This window comes from Rhinopithecus bieti, unplaced genomic scaffold, assembly GCF_001698545.2.
Source record: "Rhinopithecus bieti isolate Rb0 unplaced genomic scaffold, ASM169854v2 scaffold_18295, whole genome shotgun sequence".
Lineage (NCBI taxonomy): Eukaryota > Metazoa > Chordata > Mammalia > Primates > Cercopithecidae > Rhinopithecus > Rhinopithecus bieti.
Genome location: NW_016809135.1, coordinates 863,680 through 879,203, shown reverse-complemented (window position 1 = coordinate 879,203; position 15,524 = coordinate 863,680). Strand labels below are relative to the sequence as shown.

At 41.8% G+C, this 15,524-nt stretch overlaps 1 protein-coding gene across 1 annotated transcript in view; it reads right to left on the bottom strand.

Annotated features, from left to right (window-relative positions):
• Positions 1 to 15,524, bottom strand: part of DYM (dymeclin) — a 349,582-nt gene that overhangs the window by 249,773 nt on the left and 84,285 nt on the right. Inside the window, 2 exon segments of the mRNA XM_017888647.1 lie at positions 11,522 to 11,655; positions 12,932 to 13,025. Coding sequence (XP_017744136.1) covers positions 11,522 to 11,655; positions 12,932 to 13,025 — 228 coding nt within the window.

Below are 15,524 nucleotides of genomic sequence, written 5' to 3'. Positions count from 1 at the left end.
AACAAAGCAACCAGAAAAATAAAACATATGGATTTAAATCAGAATATATATAGTCATTAAAAGAAATGTTAAAAGAGTTTTGTCTTTGTTTTCTTTGCATTCAGAAGGTTGAACTGCCAGTTTTTCAATGCTGCCTGAAATTACACTGTGCCAAATACAAGTACTAAAAACTTAATCGAATAGGGCTGTACTCCAAAAACAGTTAACAGAGTACCTTAGAAGTTCAGAATAAAACTGACTTCCTTAAAATGGAAGACACATAATTATACTTATTAAAAACTTATATTCAGAAAATGAAAGACTCATGGTAGAGTCTAAGTTTTTGCCACTTTAATAGTGAAACTAACATTGAAGTTATTCTAAAATATTCTAAAATATTAGATTTAAACTTCTAATTAGCAAAACCAAAATGTCTCTTGTAGGTTAATCATAAAGAGGAAAGCCAAAAGGACTCTTTTAAAAAGAAAAGTGATCTGCATTTCAGTGCACTACAATATTTATAAGCTTGTGTCCTATACCATTTAAATCAAATTGATAATAATTCTGGTTGACTGCTATTATTTTGATCAAACAGAAATGTTTCTAATTACCCTAAAAGATAATATACTCTACCAGGTTTGATTATAAAATAAGCCTATTAGAAAAGTTTAATTGATTTTGTTCCACTAATAATATAAGGGAAAGAAAGGGAGAGAAGAGACAGAAATATTACAAAACAATTACACCTATTATATGACCAAAGAACAGTTCAGGAATTCCTAGAGGCATTTTTGTTTTTCTGCAGAGACCGATTACAAGTCATATATTACAAGTCAATATTTTAAAGGAGTAAGTCCATGCTTTCTTTTTTCTCTGAGCCACATTTTTCCACATGGGTTTGTTTATTGCTTTGCTTACCTATAAGGTTAAATTATTAAATTTGCTATTTAAACAAACAAAGCAAAAACCACCCAACTACATACTATACAAATTTGGGTTTACCTCCCGAGCTACCGCCGGCCCTGGTCTCTAGGGCCCAGTTCCAGCAGAGAAAGGAGAGCAGGGAACCTGCTGCCGTGGCAGCCAAAGCACCTGAGCCATCCGGAAAAACAAAGCTAGCTTCACAGGACTCACTGCCATCGAGTTTGGCAAAACAAATATGCCACAGGTTTTTAGGGTGATTCCAAAGAAAGAGTTTCAAAATGTTTTAAGCCTGGGGAGAATGGAAAGGAAACTGCTTGTGTTAGAGAGGGGGTAATTAACAAATTTTAAATATACTTCCACAAATTTCCTATCTTGTATCTTTTTTTTTGTTTTGATCTCTCACAAGTCAGCCGTTGCCTTCACTGTTTGGAATCCTTGGCTCTCCACTGACCCACCAGCGTGAGGCCAATGCTGACTGGAAGCGTGGTGTGCACAGGCAGAGCCTGCCAAACGGCGGTTCCCACTGGAGGGTTTTGGGCTGCTTCAGTGGGGGCACTGAAATGTAAGCCATTTCCCCCTTTTGGTTCATTTTCTCTATAAGAGTATCACGGCCGGGTGCGGTGGCTCAAGCCTGTAATCCCAGCACTTTGGGAGGCCGAGACGGGCGGATCACGAGGTCAGGAGATCGAGACCATCCTGGCTAACCCGGTGAAACCCCGTCTCTACTTAAAAAAAAAAAAAAATACAAAAAAAATGAGCCGGGCGAGATGGCGGGTGCCTGTAGTCCCAGCTGCTCGGGAGGCTGAGGCGAGAGAATGGCGTAAACCCGGGAGGCGGAGCTTGCAGTGAGCTGAGATCTGGCCACTGCACTCCAGCCTGGGCGACAGAGTGAGACTCCGTCTCAAAAAACAACAACAACAAAAAAAAAGAGTATCACTAATCTGGCAGGAAAGGGAATAGGGTAGGTAAAATCCTGGTGCCAGCATTCTAGCAGCCAAGTCAAGATACCTTACTCTTCCATATGTGGCCTTTCCACTGAGCCCTGGTTTCTGTAGGCCACCCTCCTTCCTCAGTGCCTGAGAGTTCACTCAGGAGGCTCTCTGAGTTCAGCCCCTACGGATAACAGATCTCTAGTATTAAACTGGAAAGGGGGGTGGCCTCCTGACTGCATGGAAGGGACAGAACCTTGGACAGAACTGCTTCCTCCTACCAAGCCGGAATGCCTTCAGAGACACCTGGCACTTCTAATTCCTAAGCCTTTCCAGGGTTCTGGAGTAAGAACTGGTTTTTTTTCTGGAGTTCTCCAACGCTGAAGCCATTTAGCTTTCAGCTTTCACAGATCAGTGAAGCTCATCATTACTCCATTTTCCAACTTTCAAAATGTTATTAACATTGTGTTCCCCTCTCTTCCTCAATCTAATAAATTCATGACTTTTTAAAAGTCCCTTTGCTGATATTTTATTGGAGTTCCAGGAGAAAGCAAACACGCATGTTTAATCCACTATGCTTGAGAGCAAGTCCCACAAAATAATTTTTTAAAAATAAATTTATATTGAACTGTTTTATGCCATGGAAGTGCCATTAAAGCCAGACTTTTGGTTGGCCTTGTCGAGTCTCTTTCCTACTCTCCACAAAGCTGTACTCACGGGTTATACAGTGTCTTGGGCCTACGCACCTCACTCACCCCAGGTCTGGGCAGCTGATCTGCTGCCTCCCTCCCCTCAGTGCTCGCAGAGCTGCCCACTGCGCCACAGGTGGTAATCTCTTTGAAAACAGGACTAATGCTGAGCGCAGTGGCTCATGCCTACAATCCCAGCACTTTGGGAGGCTGAGGCAGCCGGACTACTTGAGGTCAGGAGTTCAAGACCAGCCTGGCCAGCATGGTGAAACCCCATCTCTACTAAAAACACATAAATCAGCTGGGCATGGTGGCCCACACCTGTAATCCCAGCTACTTGGGGGGCTGAGGCAGGAGAATCGCTTGAACCTGGGAGGCAGAGGTTGCAATGAGCTAAGGTCACGCCACTGCACTCCAGCCCTGGCAACAAGAGCGAAACTCCATCTCAGGAAAAAAAACAGGACTAACTCCCTCTCTGGGCTCTTCATCCTAGCACCTCCTACTTCCCTGGACCTTCCTTTCGGCTTTATTTCCCACCACCCCTACTTTGTTGCTTTTATCTTCAGCCTCTAAATCTCCAAAGTCTTCTTCCCTGATTTACAAAAAATATATTTGTAAAGAAACTATAGCCAGGTGCAGTGGCTCACACTTGTAATCCCAGCACTTTGGAAGGCCAAGGCAGGTGGATCTCTTGGGGTCAGCATTTGGGACCAGCCTGGCCAACATGGTGAAACCCTGTCTCTACTAGAAATATAAAAATCAGCTGGACATGGTGGCATGCACCTGTGAGTCCCAGCTACTCAGGAGGCTAAGGCAGGAGAATCACTTGAACCCAGGAGGTGGAGGCTGCATCGAGCCAAAATCATGCCACTGCACTACAGCCTGGGCAACAGAGCAAGACTCTGTCCCCAAAGAAAAAAAGAAAGAAAAAGAAAAAGACACTATCACTGCAGCATGGTGGAGTAGTTACTCCAATGAGCCCTCCTTTACAAAACATCTAGTTCTTGGCTAAAATAACACTTTTTAGTGCATTGATGGGCTTCCAGAAAGTAAAGCAAATTTCTAAGGACTCCAACCCTATAACCAAAAGAACCTACAAGCCAATAAATGGACTTTAATCCAGAGTAAAACACTGAGCAGTAAGCAAACTCTAAGGTATGTAACCCAGAAGACGAATGCCAGTTAGAATGAAGCCCACTACGGGGAGACTAAGCCTCAGTCAGTGGCAAGGAATGGGGCCTGAACCTGAGACTCCGCATTAAGTCAAGAATTGCTGCAGGAAGCTAACATGGCATCAGGTGTTACAGCCCCTGGATCCCTTTAGAAGCAAATGCAAATCTCTCCCTTATTTGGAGCCTCAAATAAGATCAAACATGGCTAGGTGCAGTGGCTCATGCCTATAATCCCAGCGCTTTGGAAGGCCAAGGCAGGAGGATTGCTTGAGGCCAGGAATTCGAGACCAGCCTGGGCAACATAGTGAGACCCCATCTCTACCAAAAATAATCTTTAAAGATTAGCCAGGCTTGATGGTATGTGCCTGTAGCCCTAGCTATTCAGGAGGCTGAGGCTTCAGTGAGCTGTGACTGTGCCACTGCACTCCAGCATGAGTGACAGAAACTCTGTCTCAAAAAAAATAAAAATAAAAATACGACCAATGTCATCAAATACATAAGGAAACAAGCCATGAGAAGTGTTTCCAAAAACAAACAACAGATTTAGGCCCTTAAGGACTTAAAATATTGGATTTATAAGACACAAAATGTAAAATAAATATCAGTATTACCTTGGCAAGAGGAAAGAAAAATTCACATTGAAGGCCAAAGGAAAATGGAAACAATTTTGTATTACTTCATAGTTTTGCCTAGGGCTGGCTTTGTCCCCTTTGACTGATTCTCAAAAGGCATGGACTAATGGAAAGAGCTATCCTCATATAATAATACAAATTCTCTCTAACAATCTGCTACCACATCATACGTAGCCTATGGGAAAATATTCAAATACAAAATCCTCACAAATTTAGATTACAAACTAAGAGCTTACTGACACATTACTCTCATAAAGACTGCTTCACTGAAAATGCCAGCAATATCCATGTGATCACAGCAGTATTACAATGGATTGGAATAAAGAAAAAAATGCTGTGTGTGGAATAAGCCAACATACCTAAGATGCCTCAGTTGACTTTGCTCAATTGTTTGCAGATGGCCCTCCACTTTTGTAAATTCGATCTTCAAACAACCTGTACCACTGTATATTATTGACCCCAAACAGTCTTTCATATACCTAAATCAGATATCATATATCAGCTGATAAATGGATGTCTTCAGCTACTGCGTGGTCATGCTCCATTTTTCCCCCTTTCAACAGTATCTATGTAATCATTTAATTTTATTGCTCTTTTATCAACTGTAAAAAGAAATTGGTAGAAAATATAAAAGGGCTAAAGTGGAAATCTCAAACTAACAACAAGGAAGACTAAGGTAAAAATAATTACATAGGCCAAAAACAGAAAGTCTTTAGTCTCAAAAGATATTCACTGGACTTAAGCTAGTGGACCAAGAGTAGGCTCAATTATAAACACAAAGAACAACACTAAAGAGCATGTATAGGGCCAGGTGAGGTGGCGCATGCCTGTAATCCCGGCACTTTGGGAGGCCGAGGCGGGCGGATCACTTGAGGTCACAAGTTCATGAGCAGCCTGGCCAACATGGTGAAATTCCGTCTCTACTAAAAAAAAAAAAATACAAAAAGTAGCCGGGCCTGGTGGCGGGCACCTGTAATCCCAGCTACTCAGGAGGCTGAGACAGGAGAATTGCTTGAACCCGGGAACTGGAGGCTGCAGTGAGCCAAGATTGCGCCCCTGCCCCCCCGCCTGGGTTAAAAGAAAAGCCCCTTTCAAAAAAAAAAAAAAAAAAAGTATAAAATCCTGAACTGTCAACTCTGTATAAAGAAAGCATATATTCACAATGTCAGGTTCAAATTAAAAAAAGAAAGAAAGAAAAGCTCTGTCAGTATATGGACAGAATCACTGACAGATTACCACAGAGATGGCTCTTTCAGTGAGATGACTATCTTGATAATGTGGCCTATGGTTGAAAAAGTGTCATTTTCCCACTATCCTTACATTAGGATACCTAAGATGCACAACAAAAAATCTTGCGTCCCAAGCTTCAACAAAGGTGGGGGGTGCAGGGATACTCTGAGATTTTGGCCCCAAAATAAATACAGCATATCTCTAAAGTGTATCAATTCACTTAATGGTATATAATGAAAAATAATTTTATATTAAAATAAAAATGATATTGTAACAGGACAGATAAATATGTTACAGGAAAGGGATCCCAATCCAGACCCCAAGAGAGGGTTCTTGGATCTCGCGCAAGAAAGAATTCAGGGCGAGTTCGCAGTGCAAAGTGAAAGCAAGTTTATTAAGAAAGTATAGGAAAAAAAGAACGGCAACTCCAGAGACAGAGCAGTCCCGAGGGCTGCCGGTTGCCCATTTTTATGGTTATTTCTTGATATGCTAAACAAGGGGTAGATGATTCATGCCTCCCCTTTTTAGACCATATAGGGTAACTTCTTGACGTTGCCATGGCATTTGTAAACTGTCATGGCGCTGGTGGGAGTGTAGCAGTGAGGACCACGAGAGGTCACTCTTATGGCCATTTTGGTTTTGGTGGGTTTTGGCCATCTTCTTCACTGCAACCTGTTTTATCAGCAAAGTCTTTATGACTGGTATTTTGTGCCAACCTCCTATCTCATTCTGTGACTTAGAATGTCTTAACTGTCTGGGAATATAGCCCGGTAGGTTTCAGCTTAATTTTACCCAGCTCCTATTCAAGATGGAGTTGTTCTGGTTCCCATGCCTCTGACAATATCATGTTAAATAAAGTATAAAATATGTATATTTTGTAGTACATAATATAAAACAAAGTGCTGGGTTTGCAGGTATTGAGTGGGCTATGCTCTTGGGCCCTGTGAGGATAACCATTCACTCCATTCTTGCTCCTAGCACTTCATGGGAAGGTTTGCAACTTGCCAAGCAGAACTATGTTTTTGGTACTGCTGGCATCACAATCACGAAGGCCAGCATTAACAAAACTAACACACGCAAGACACAATTCTAATTAAAAGCTCTAACTGTAGACATCAGTATATATTTAACAAATATAGAAGGCTGATTATCAACATAGTAAATTAAACATATTCCTCTCTTGAAACTCAAACTCAATGTATGAAGCACAAGCTCTGAAAATCACTGCTGAATGATAAACGATAACTGTGAAAGATGATGGAGTGGTTTGGGGATAGTTACATTAAATTAATTAGATTCTATATAATTCTTGCAAACATTCCCTCCTAGAAAAAAACAAAGTATATAACTTTCTTTTTTTTTTTTGGGATGGAGTCTCGCTCTGTCGCCCAGGCTGGAGTGCAGTGGCCTGATCTCAGCTCACTGCAAGCTCCGCCTCTCGGGTTTACGCCATTCTCCTGCCTCAGCCTCCCGAGTAGCTGGGACTACAGGCGCCCGCCACCTCGCCTGGCTAGCTTTTGTATTTTTTAGTCGAGACGGGGTTTCACCATGTTAGCCAGGATGGTCTTGATCTCCTGACCTCGTGATCCGCCCGTCTCGGCCTCCCAAAGTGCTGGGATTACAGGCTTGAGCCACTGTGCCCGGCCTAAAGTATATAACTTTCAAAATACCAAAATTCTGCAGAATCTCTCACACACCAACTTAGTTAACTTTCTCAAAATCCTTGATTAAATCTATACTATAACATACAGTTATATGGTTATATGGTAGTCAGAGAACATAATGATCAGTCCCAAAAGAAGATCAAGACCAGCAAAAAATCTGGCTATATTCAGAAACAACTTAGAAAGTCTTGACTTATGTTCCTTTCCTACTTAGTGACTGAGAAGGAGACAGAAAATGTATTTTGTCTGTGAAAGTTTAGGGGGAAGAAGAAGAAATACCTGTTTTTCCAGTACCACTAATCAAATGTGGAGTCAAAGGGACTTTTATTATTGAAATAAACTTTGGTGAAATGACAAATGCTCAATCTCTAAAAATATTAGGACGGTTCAGTTTGCTTCCTGTGCCTCAGCTCCCTTTTCCAAGGTAGCTTAATGAAAGGTAGCTTCAATAAAATTTGGCTGCCCAGGCCAGGCGCAGTGGCGCACACCTGTAATCCCCGCACTGTGGGAGGCCGAGGTGGGCAGATCACGTGAGGTCAGGAGTTCAAGACCAGCCTGGCCAACATGGTGAAACCCTGTCTCTACTAAAAATACAAAAGCAACCGGGTATGGTGGCACATGCCTCTAATCCCAGATACTTGGGAGGCTGAGGTAGGAAAATCACCTGAATCCGGGAGGCAGAGGTTACAGTGAGCCGAGATCGTTCCACTGTACCCCAACCTAGGCAACAAGAGCGAAATTCTGTCTCTGAAAAAAAAAAGAAAAAAAAAAATGGCTGCCTATCTTTTTTAGAGCAGAATCTCAAAAGTTCAGCAGGAATTACTTCAGAGTAGAAAGCAAAGAATCCAAGAAAGGAATGTCTGATCTACAATGAAACTGGAGAGTTGTTTCCCCTGAGAAGACAAGATAAACATTTTATCCAAGGGAAATACTCATGGGGCAGCCCCTAAACACATGGGGCTCTCACAGTTACAAAATGGGAAAGGAGAAAAGACACACACACACACACAAACACACATATACACTACACCTGCCTTGGACTTTAAAAGAAAAAAAAATACATATATATATATATGTGTGTGTGTGTATATATATACACATACACAAACATATTGTCATTTTATTCACCCTTTATAGAAACTTATTCTTTACTTAATAAATATGGTACAGTATCTGAAATTTAACATTTTTTTAACAGCATCAAACATAATTTCAGTACCTATCCCCTTCCCCCATCCCCCAAAGTTAATGAGGTAGTAATTCATACTAACTCAAAACTGGGCAAAACAATAAATGACTTTATATGAAATGGTCTTCTGGGACAGAAGAGAAAATAAAAGATGACAACAAATAACACTGCTAAAATTGATATGCTTGCTTTATTCAAGAATGATAAAGTTATCCACATTTTAGCTATGAAATGTAGAACAATAACTGTGATACTGTGATGGTTAATATCGAGTGTCAACTTGATCAGATTGAAGGATGCAAAGTACTGTTCCTGGGTGTGTCTGTGAGGGTGTTGCCAAAGGAGATTAACATTTGAGTCAGTGGGCTGGGGAAGGCAGACCCCCGCTCAGTCTGAGTGGGCACCATCTAATCAGTTGCCAGCATGAATAGAATAAAGCGGGCAGAAGAAAGTGGAAGGAACAGACTTGCTGAGTCTACTGGCCTTCATCTTTCACCCATGCTGAATGCTTCTTGCCCTCAAACACTGGACTCCAGTTTTTGGACGCTTGGACTTACACCAGTGGTTTGCCAGGGACTCTTGGGCCTTCAGCCACAGACTGAAGGCTACACTGTCAGCCCTACTTTTGAGGTTTTGGGACTCAGACTGGCTTCCTTGCTCCTCAGCTTGCACAGGGCCTATTGTGGGACTTCACCTTGTGATCATGTGAGTCAATACTCCTTAATAAACTCCCCTTCATATATACATCTATGCTATTAGTTCTGTCCCTCTAGAGAACCCTAATACAATAACTTTCAAAGAAAAGTGGAACATATGATTTTGCTTCCCTGCAACCAGCCAACAACGTCATCTGTTGGAAAGAAACTTTAGAACACTTACGAAACAAACTTAATTGTGATATTTTAAATTCAGCATGCTCTCAAGGATGAAACTTGAATTTAAATACACTCAACCTGTATTTGTCCAGTATCAGTAGAGGGGAAAAAAATGTTTCCATATAAACAGAAAACAAAAGATTGCTGATATCTTGCTCAAGCACAAACTAGAGTTTGCTCATCTATCTGCATATACGGGGACAGGGCATATGTAAACTGCAGCAAATTCCATTCAGTCTACAAACTTCCAACCAAAGAAAATGAAGAGCTCTTGCCTGCTAAATGTTCTGCATGCCCTGCACACAGCACTGCTATGAGGCAGTGGTTTCCTGCCCTGTGATGTTTGCCACCTTTCAGTTTCCTCAAAACCTGCAGAACTTAGTGAGATTTGGACCTTACAGAAATGAAAGGCAATAGCCTCCTTGGACATCAACCTGCCAAATGGCTATCAAGTCACAGAAAAGATGTTAAAATGTTAGAAGATGGTAAAATCGTATTTTCAAAGTGTGAGTCAAGAAGAATGTCCTTCTCTAATTTGGAAATACACTGAGGAAAAGATTGCAGTAAAACAGAAATTCATATTCTATTTCTCCAAAACCGTTTCCTGATCTTAAAAGAGGCCATAAGGAGCCTAAAGAAGGATGAAATGACTGTCCTAAGTTGCTCGATAGTATGTGTAGAAAATTCCTCTACCATCAGGTAATGGGGTCTCAGAGGGAGAAGAGATAAATACACATGGTCACTCTGCTACTTGAGTTGAAAGTATTGTAAACTATTGTTTTCTTGTATCATGTCATTTCATTTGCTCAAAATGGAACAGAATATCTTAATATAGTTAAATGATATAACCAGAATTTCCATAAGATTTTGCCATCTAAAATAGTTTTAAGAAATGCTTGAATGCACAAAAGGTTAACTTTCCACAGAATCTTTTCTACTTCCCCATAATATTGTTTTTAAAAATTCTATGCCGGGCATGGTGGCTCACGTCTGTAATCCCAGCACTTTGGAAGGCCAAGGCGGGTGGATCACTGGAGGTCAGGAGTTCAAGACCAGCCTGGACAACATGGTGAGACCCCATCTCTACTAAAAGTACAAAAATTAGCTGGGCATGGTGGAATGTGCCTGTAGTCCCAGCTACTCAGGAAGCTGAGACAGTAAAATTGCTTGAACTCAGGAACAGAGGTTGCAGTGAGCCAAGATCGCACCACCGCATTCCAGCCTGGGCAACCGAGCGAGATTCCATCTCAAAAAAAATAAATAAATAAAAATTCTATAACAGAATTTAAGAAATATTCCCCATAGACATGGATATACTAAAAAATTAGTACATTGTGATGTTGACCTAGATGAATAGTAACTCTTTTACAAGTTTGTTTCCCTTTGTCAATATTTGACTTTGACATTTAAAACAGGTATTTAGCAACCACAGTGGAAACAAACAGTGAAAAATTACTCCTGGTTTTTGAAAGTTAAGTGTGATTATGTATATACACAAAATCCACATAGCACACAGACCTCCATGAAAAGTATACACATCACAAAGTTCTCTCCCAATACCTGTCCCCACAGGAGATGGTAACATACGACCTTGAATCACACAGGTGATGCTGTCAGCCTGATGAGGGTAGAGATCTATTTTGAAAACAGAACTCAGAAAACTACAGGGCAACACTGTCTTGCCCTCAGAAAGGAAAGACAGTGTGAAGGGTAACCTTTCCCTATATCTTCAGAAAAAGATGACACACTTTGGCATCATAAAACTGTCCTTGAAAATGTTACTTCTGATAAAGTGTCGTAGTCTCAAAGACACTCAGACCCAGAAGCTATTGCTGCACTCTATGAAAGTAACGTTTAACATAAAATCTGACTAGTTGGCTCCCTTAATAATACATTGACTTGGCAATGATATTTAAAACTGACGCCTCTGTTTTCTGAAAGAAGTAAGTATTTGTGTGAGTTTTATTTTTATGTTACTTTCTTCTTCATCCACATGCATGAAAGTCAAAATAAATGAAAGTTTCAACCCCACCAGCTTTCTTATTTAAAAGGAAAAAAAAATTCTGAGTCTTGACTCATTTAAATTAATACAGAAAAAAAAATGACAGTATAAGTTCATTTTAAAATGAAAATTATAAGGATAAATGGAATTTTCAAAATTATACTTTTATTCCTGAAATTTTATCCTTACAATGTTACACATGCTGTATCCAGAACATCTTCAAAAACAATACTTACTGTAATTGCCAGGAGATTTTTCTTCATAAGTAAAATGAAGTTGTAATTCCTCTTCTGACATCTGACAGATGAACACTTTCAGCAAACAGCAAATAATAAACAAAGCATTGTGTGTCTGCCAAATGAAGATGTGGCTAGAAAGACCAAAATCATACAAGAATCAATATTTAAACATTAGCATCACGGTTTATTTCTAGTTCATGATTTCTTCCTGATCTGTCAACCATTTTGTCCATCCTATTGGTAATATTAGGACAATGTCCATATATTTTAATGGCTCATGATTTATTACATTGTACCAGCGATATTATGTTTTACTTCATAGTTCATTCCACATATTTTACATAGTGAATCTACTTAATAAAAATCTTTACTGATGACTGTAGGAACGACTGTTCTTTGTTCTTAACAGGTATACCACATATAGGCAATTAAAAGAGAAGAAGGCTACTAAAAAAATAAAAAAAATTGTGGTAACATAAAAAGAATATATGCAAATATGTAACCAAAATTTTCAATGAGGCACTGCCAGCAGCACAGTAAAATACTTTTTATTTGTATTAATGACCATGAACTCCCAAGAAAACCTTTATTGGATTCAATGTAATTTGTTTATAAGCAAGACAATGCAAAATCTTTTAATCTTTTCAGAGACTGACACCCAAACATGGTTTTGAAAAATGCTTCAGTGCATAAAAAGTTAACCTTCCATTGATGTGAAGAATATGACGGAATGGCCGGGCGCGGTGGCTCAAGCCTGTAATCCCAGCACTTTGGGAGGCCGAGACGGGCGGATCACGAGGTCAGGAGATCGAGACCATCCTGGCTAATACGGTGAAACCCTGTCTCTACTTAAAATACAAAACCTAGCCGGGCGACGAGGCGGGCGCCTGTAGTCCCAGCTACTCGGGAGGCTGAGGCAGGAGAATGGCGTAAACCCGGGAGGCGGAGCTTGCAGTGAGCTGAGATCCGGCCACTGCACTCCAGCCTGGGTGGCAGAGCAAGACTCCGTCTCAAACCAAAAAAAAAAAAAAAAAAAAAATATGATGGAAATAACAGCAACAGATTTTGAATGAAATAAAACTCAGACTAAGGCATCATTTAAACTAGATAGCAGCAGCAGCAGTGATAATGGGGGGGATTTCCTTCTTAATGATAATCACATCATTATTCATCTTCTTAAAGAATATAAAGATTGTCTAAAAACCCGAAATCAAATTCCAAAATCTATAATCTCACCCCAGTGACTTAGACACTAACCTAATACCTCTTTTACCTTTTTTCCTTAATAATAAGAATAATTCTTTCATAGAGATTTTCAAAAGACCACAGTCAATTTCCACCAATAAATGAAAATTAAAATTCACATTGTTAAATATAAAGCAAACATGGTTTAATTAGCCAGCTTACTTCTGACATTCTGCTGAGAGTTTTAGTTCTTTGGTTCTAGAAAGGAAGACCTTAATTAGTGCACCAAGATTTCCTGTTCGAGGATTGTTTTCAACTGCAAGAGAAGAAAAGGTTTTAAAAAGTTAAATTTAAGAACTAAAATCAAAGTGAGCTTATCATAACATTTATAAAACCAAATGCCATACTGAAATTGCTCAGTGACCAACCTTACTGTTAATTTCACACGTAATTAGAGAAATAAGCAATGAGAGAAACTGCTGCTCTTGGTCTTAATTCTGAACATCAAACACTGGTTTGCAAAATGAAAATGATAGAAACAGTACAAGTAGCCATCTTATCTCAGAATGCAAAATCATAAAGGAAAAAATAATAGTTAACAGACACAGTCAAGTTACACACTAAATCTTTCTCTAGAAAAGATTTTTAAAAACTCAGAAATTGATCATATGTCCCCAGTATATAGAATATAATTGTCTGGACGGAGGGAGGGAGGGAACAAAAAGAACAAAGGGACTAAAATGGCACATTTCCGGGTTCTTCATTGTTAACTTTCCCGTGCCCGGGAAAGACACAGGTCGAATGCGCAGGTGCAGTCTGACCTCTGACGAAGAAAACTGAAACCTTCCTAGCCGCACCTACCGCCCCGCCCCCGACCCGCCTATGTCCTGCCCACTGCCCTCCCACTCCCGGGACCAGGACATAAAAGCCGCTCCCGGCTGGCGCGTGGCACGAACTTCCTTGGCCCCTGCTCGTGTGCGGACCTAGGAACCTCGCCGGAGAACGCCGGAACGACTTTGTCGGCCTCCACCGCCGGAGACCGGTGAACCTCGCCCCTCCTTCACATTGGGTTGCAAATAAAGTTTTACTTTGCCTACTTGCCTATTCTCTGGCATTTACTCTGGTGGTCGTCTGGAGCAAATCAGTTGGTGCCGAATCCCGGGAGGAGACCCCTCCTCAGGGCCCCCCAAGGTCCGAGGAGCCTCCTCCTTCCACGCCCCAGACGGACCAGGACCTGGACATCGCTTTCCCCACCTCCAAGTCTCCTAGGGGTGAGTACCTTCTGCCTCCCTGTCATATCCCTTGGCCAGAAGTCCTGCGCAGGCCCAAGGCTTTTTTTCCGGTCACCAGGTGACCCAGGGAAGTTCCCAAAGGCAGAGACGTCTGCCCAAAGGAACTCCATTCCGTTCTGTGGGAGACCCGTCCAGGACGGAGACATCCACCTAGAGGTAATCTCCATTCCAGCTCCAGGAGCCTCCCGCTGGTCTCTAGTGGCTCCAAAGGACGCTTTGTAGCCAGGTAGAGTTCGGTTTCCGATTCCGCCTATAGGCAAGAGGAAGGCAATGGGAAACCCTCAATCCAAAATACCTAGAGACTCCCCTTTAGGGTGTCTTCTAAAAAATCTCAAAACTTTGCAATTAGAACAAGATCTCAGGTGAAAGCGACTGGTGTTCCTCTCCACTGTGGCGTGGCCACAATATAAATTAGACAATCAGTCTCAATGGCCGCCTGAGGGCACTCTAGACCGTAACATTTTAACCGACCTCAGTAGTTTCTGCCAACGCTTAGGCAAGTGGTCTGAAATTAATTATATACAAGGATTTTGGGCCTTGCGTTCTCGTCCGGACCTGTGTAGCCAGTGTTCCTTGGCTCAAGTCATGTTGGCTAAGGACACAGGCCTAACAAAGTCCGAAAAAGAGGAGTCATCTTTCCTGTCTGAGTTGCCCGAAGACCTTACTTCCCCTCCCTCCCTTCCACTCCCGCCGTATACCCCACCTCCCCCTCCTGCTTCGGCCCCACCTCCTCTTTCGGCTCCAACTCCCCCTCCCGCTCTGGCGGTTGTTCTGCCTCCCTCCTCAGCCCCTCTCACCATTGTTGAGGCTACACTTCCCTCCGACCCCTCGGCACTTCTGCCTGGTCATCTTAGTTTGCCTGTCTCTGCCTATACCCGCTCTAAAGACTGCCTAACTACCCCCGCTCCTACTCCCACCCTATCCAACCCCCCTGCGGTCTTAGCACCCTTGCGTGAGGTGGCCGGAGCAGAGGGCGTAGTTAGAGTTCATGTTCCCTTCTCACTAGCAGATCTTTCAAAGATTGAAAAACGCTTAGGAGATTTTTCTGCCAACCCTACAATTTACACCAAAGAATTTAGATACCTTTGCCAGGCCTACGATTTAACCTGGCATGATCTCCAGGTTATTCTTACCTCTACTCTAAACCCTGAGGAGCAAGAGCACATCCTAGTGGCCGCCAGGCAGCATGCCAACCAATTACACTTAACAGACCCTGCCTTCCCACTAGGGGAACAAGCAGTCCCCTCTACAGACCCAGACTGGAACTATCAACTATCAGTAGGCCAGCCAGGCCACTGAAGACGAGATATGATGACTCAATGTCTTCTGGCTGGTATGCAGGCAGCCTCAAATAAGGTAGTAAATTTTAATAAACTAAAAGAAATTATTCAAGGTCCAGATGAGAACCCGGCCACATTTTTAAACAGGCTAACTGAGGCTTTAATTCAATACACTCGGTTAGACCCAGCTTCCCCAGCCGGGGCCACTATTCTAGCATCATATTTTATTTCACAATCGCCTCG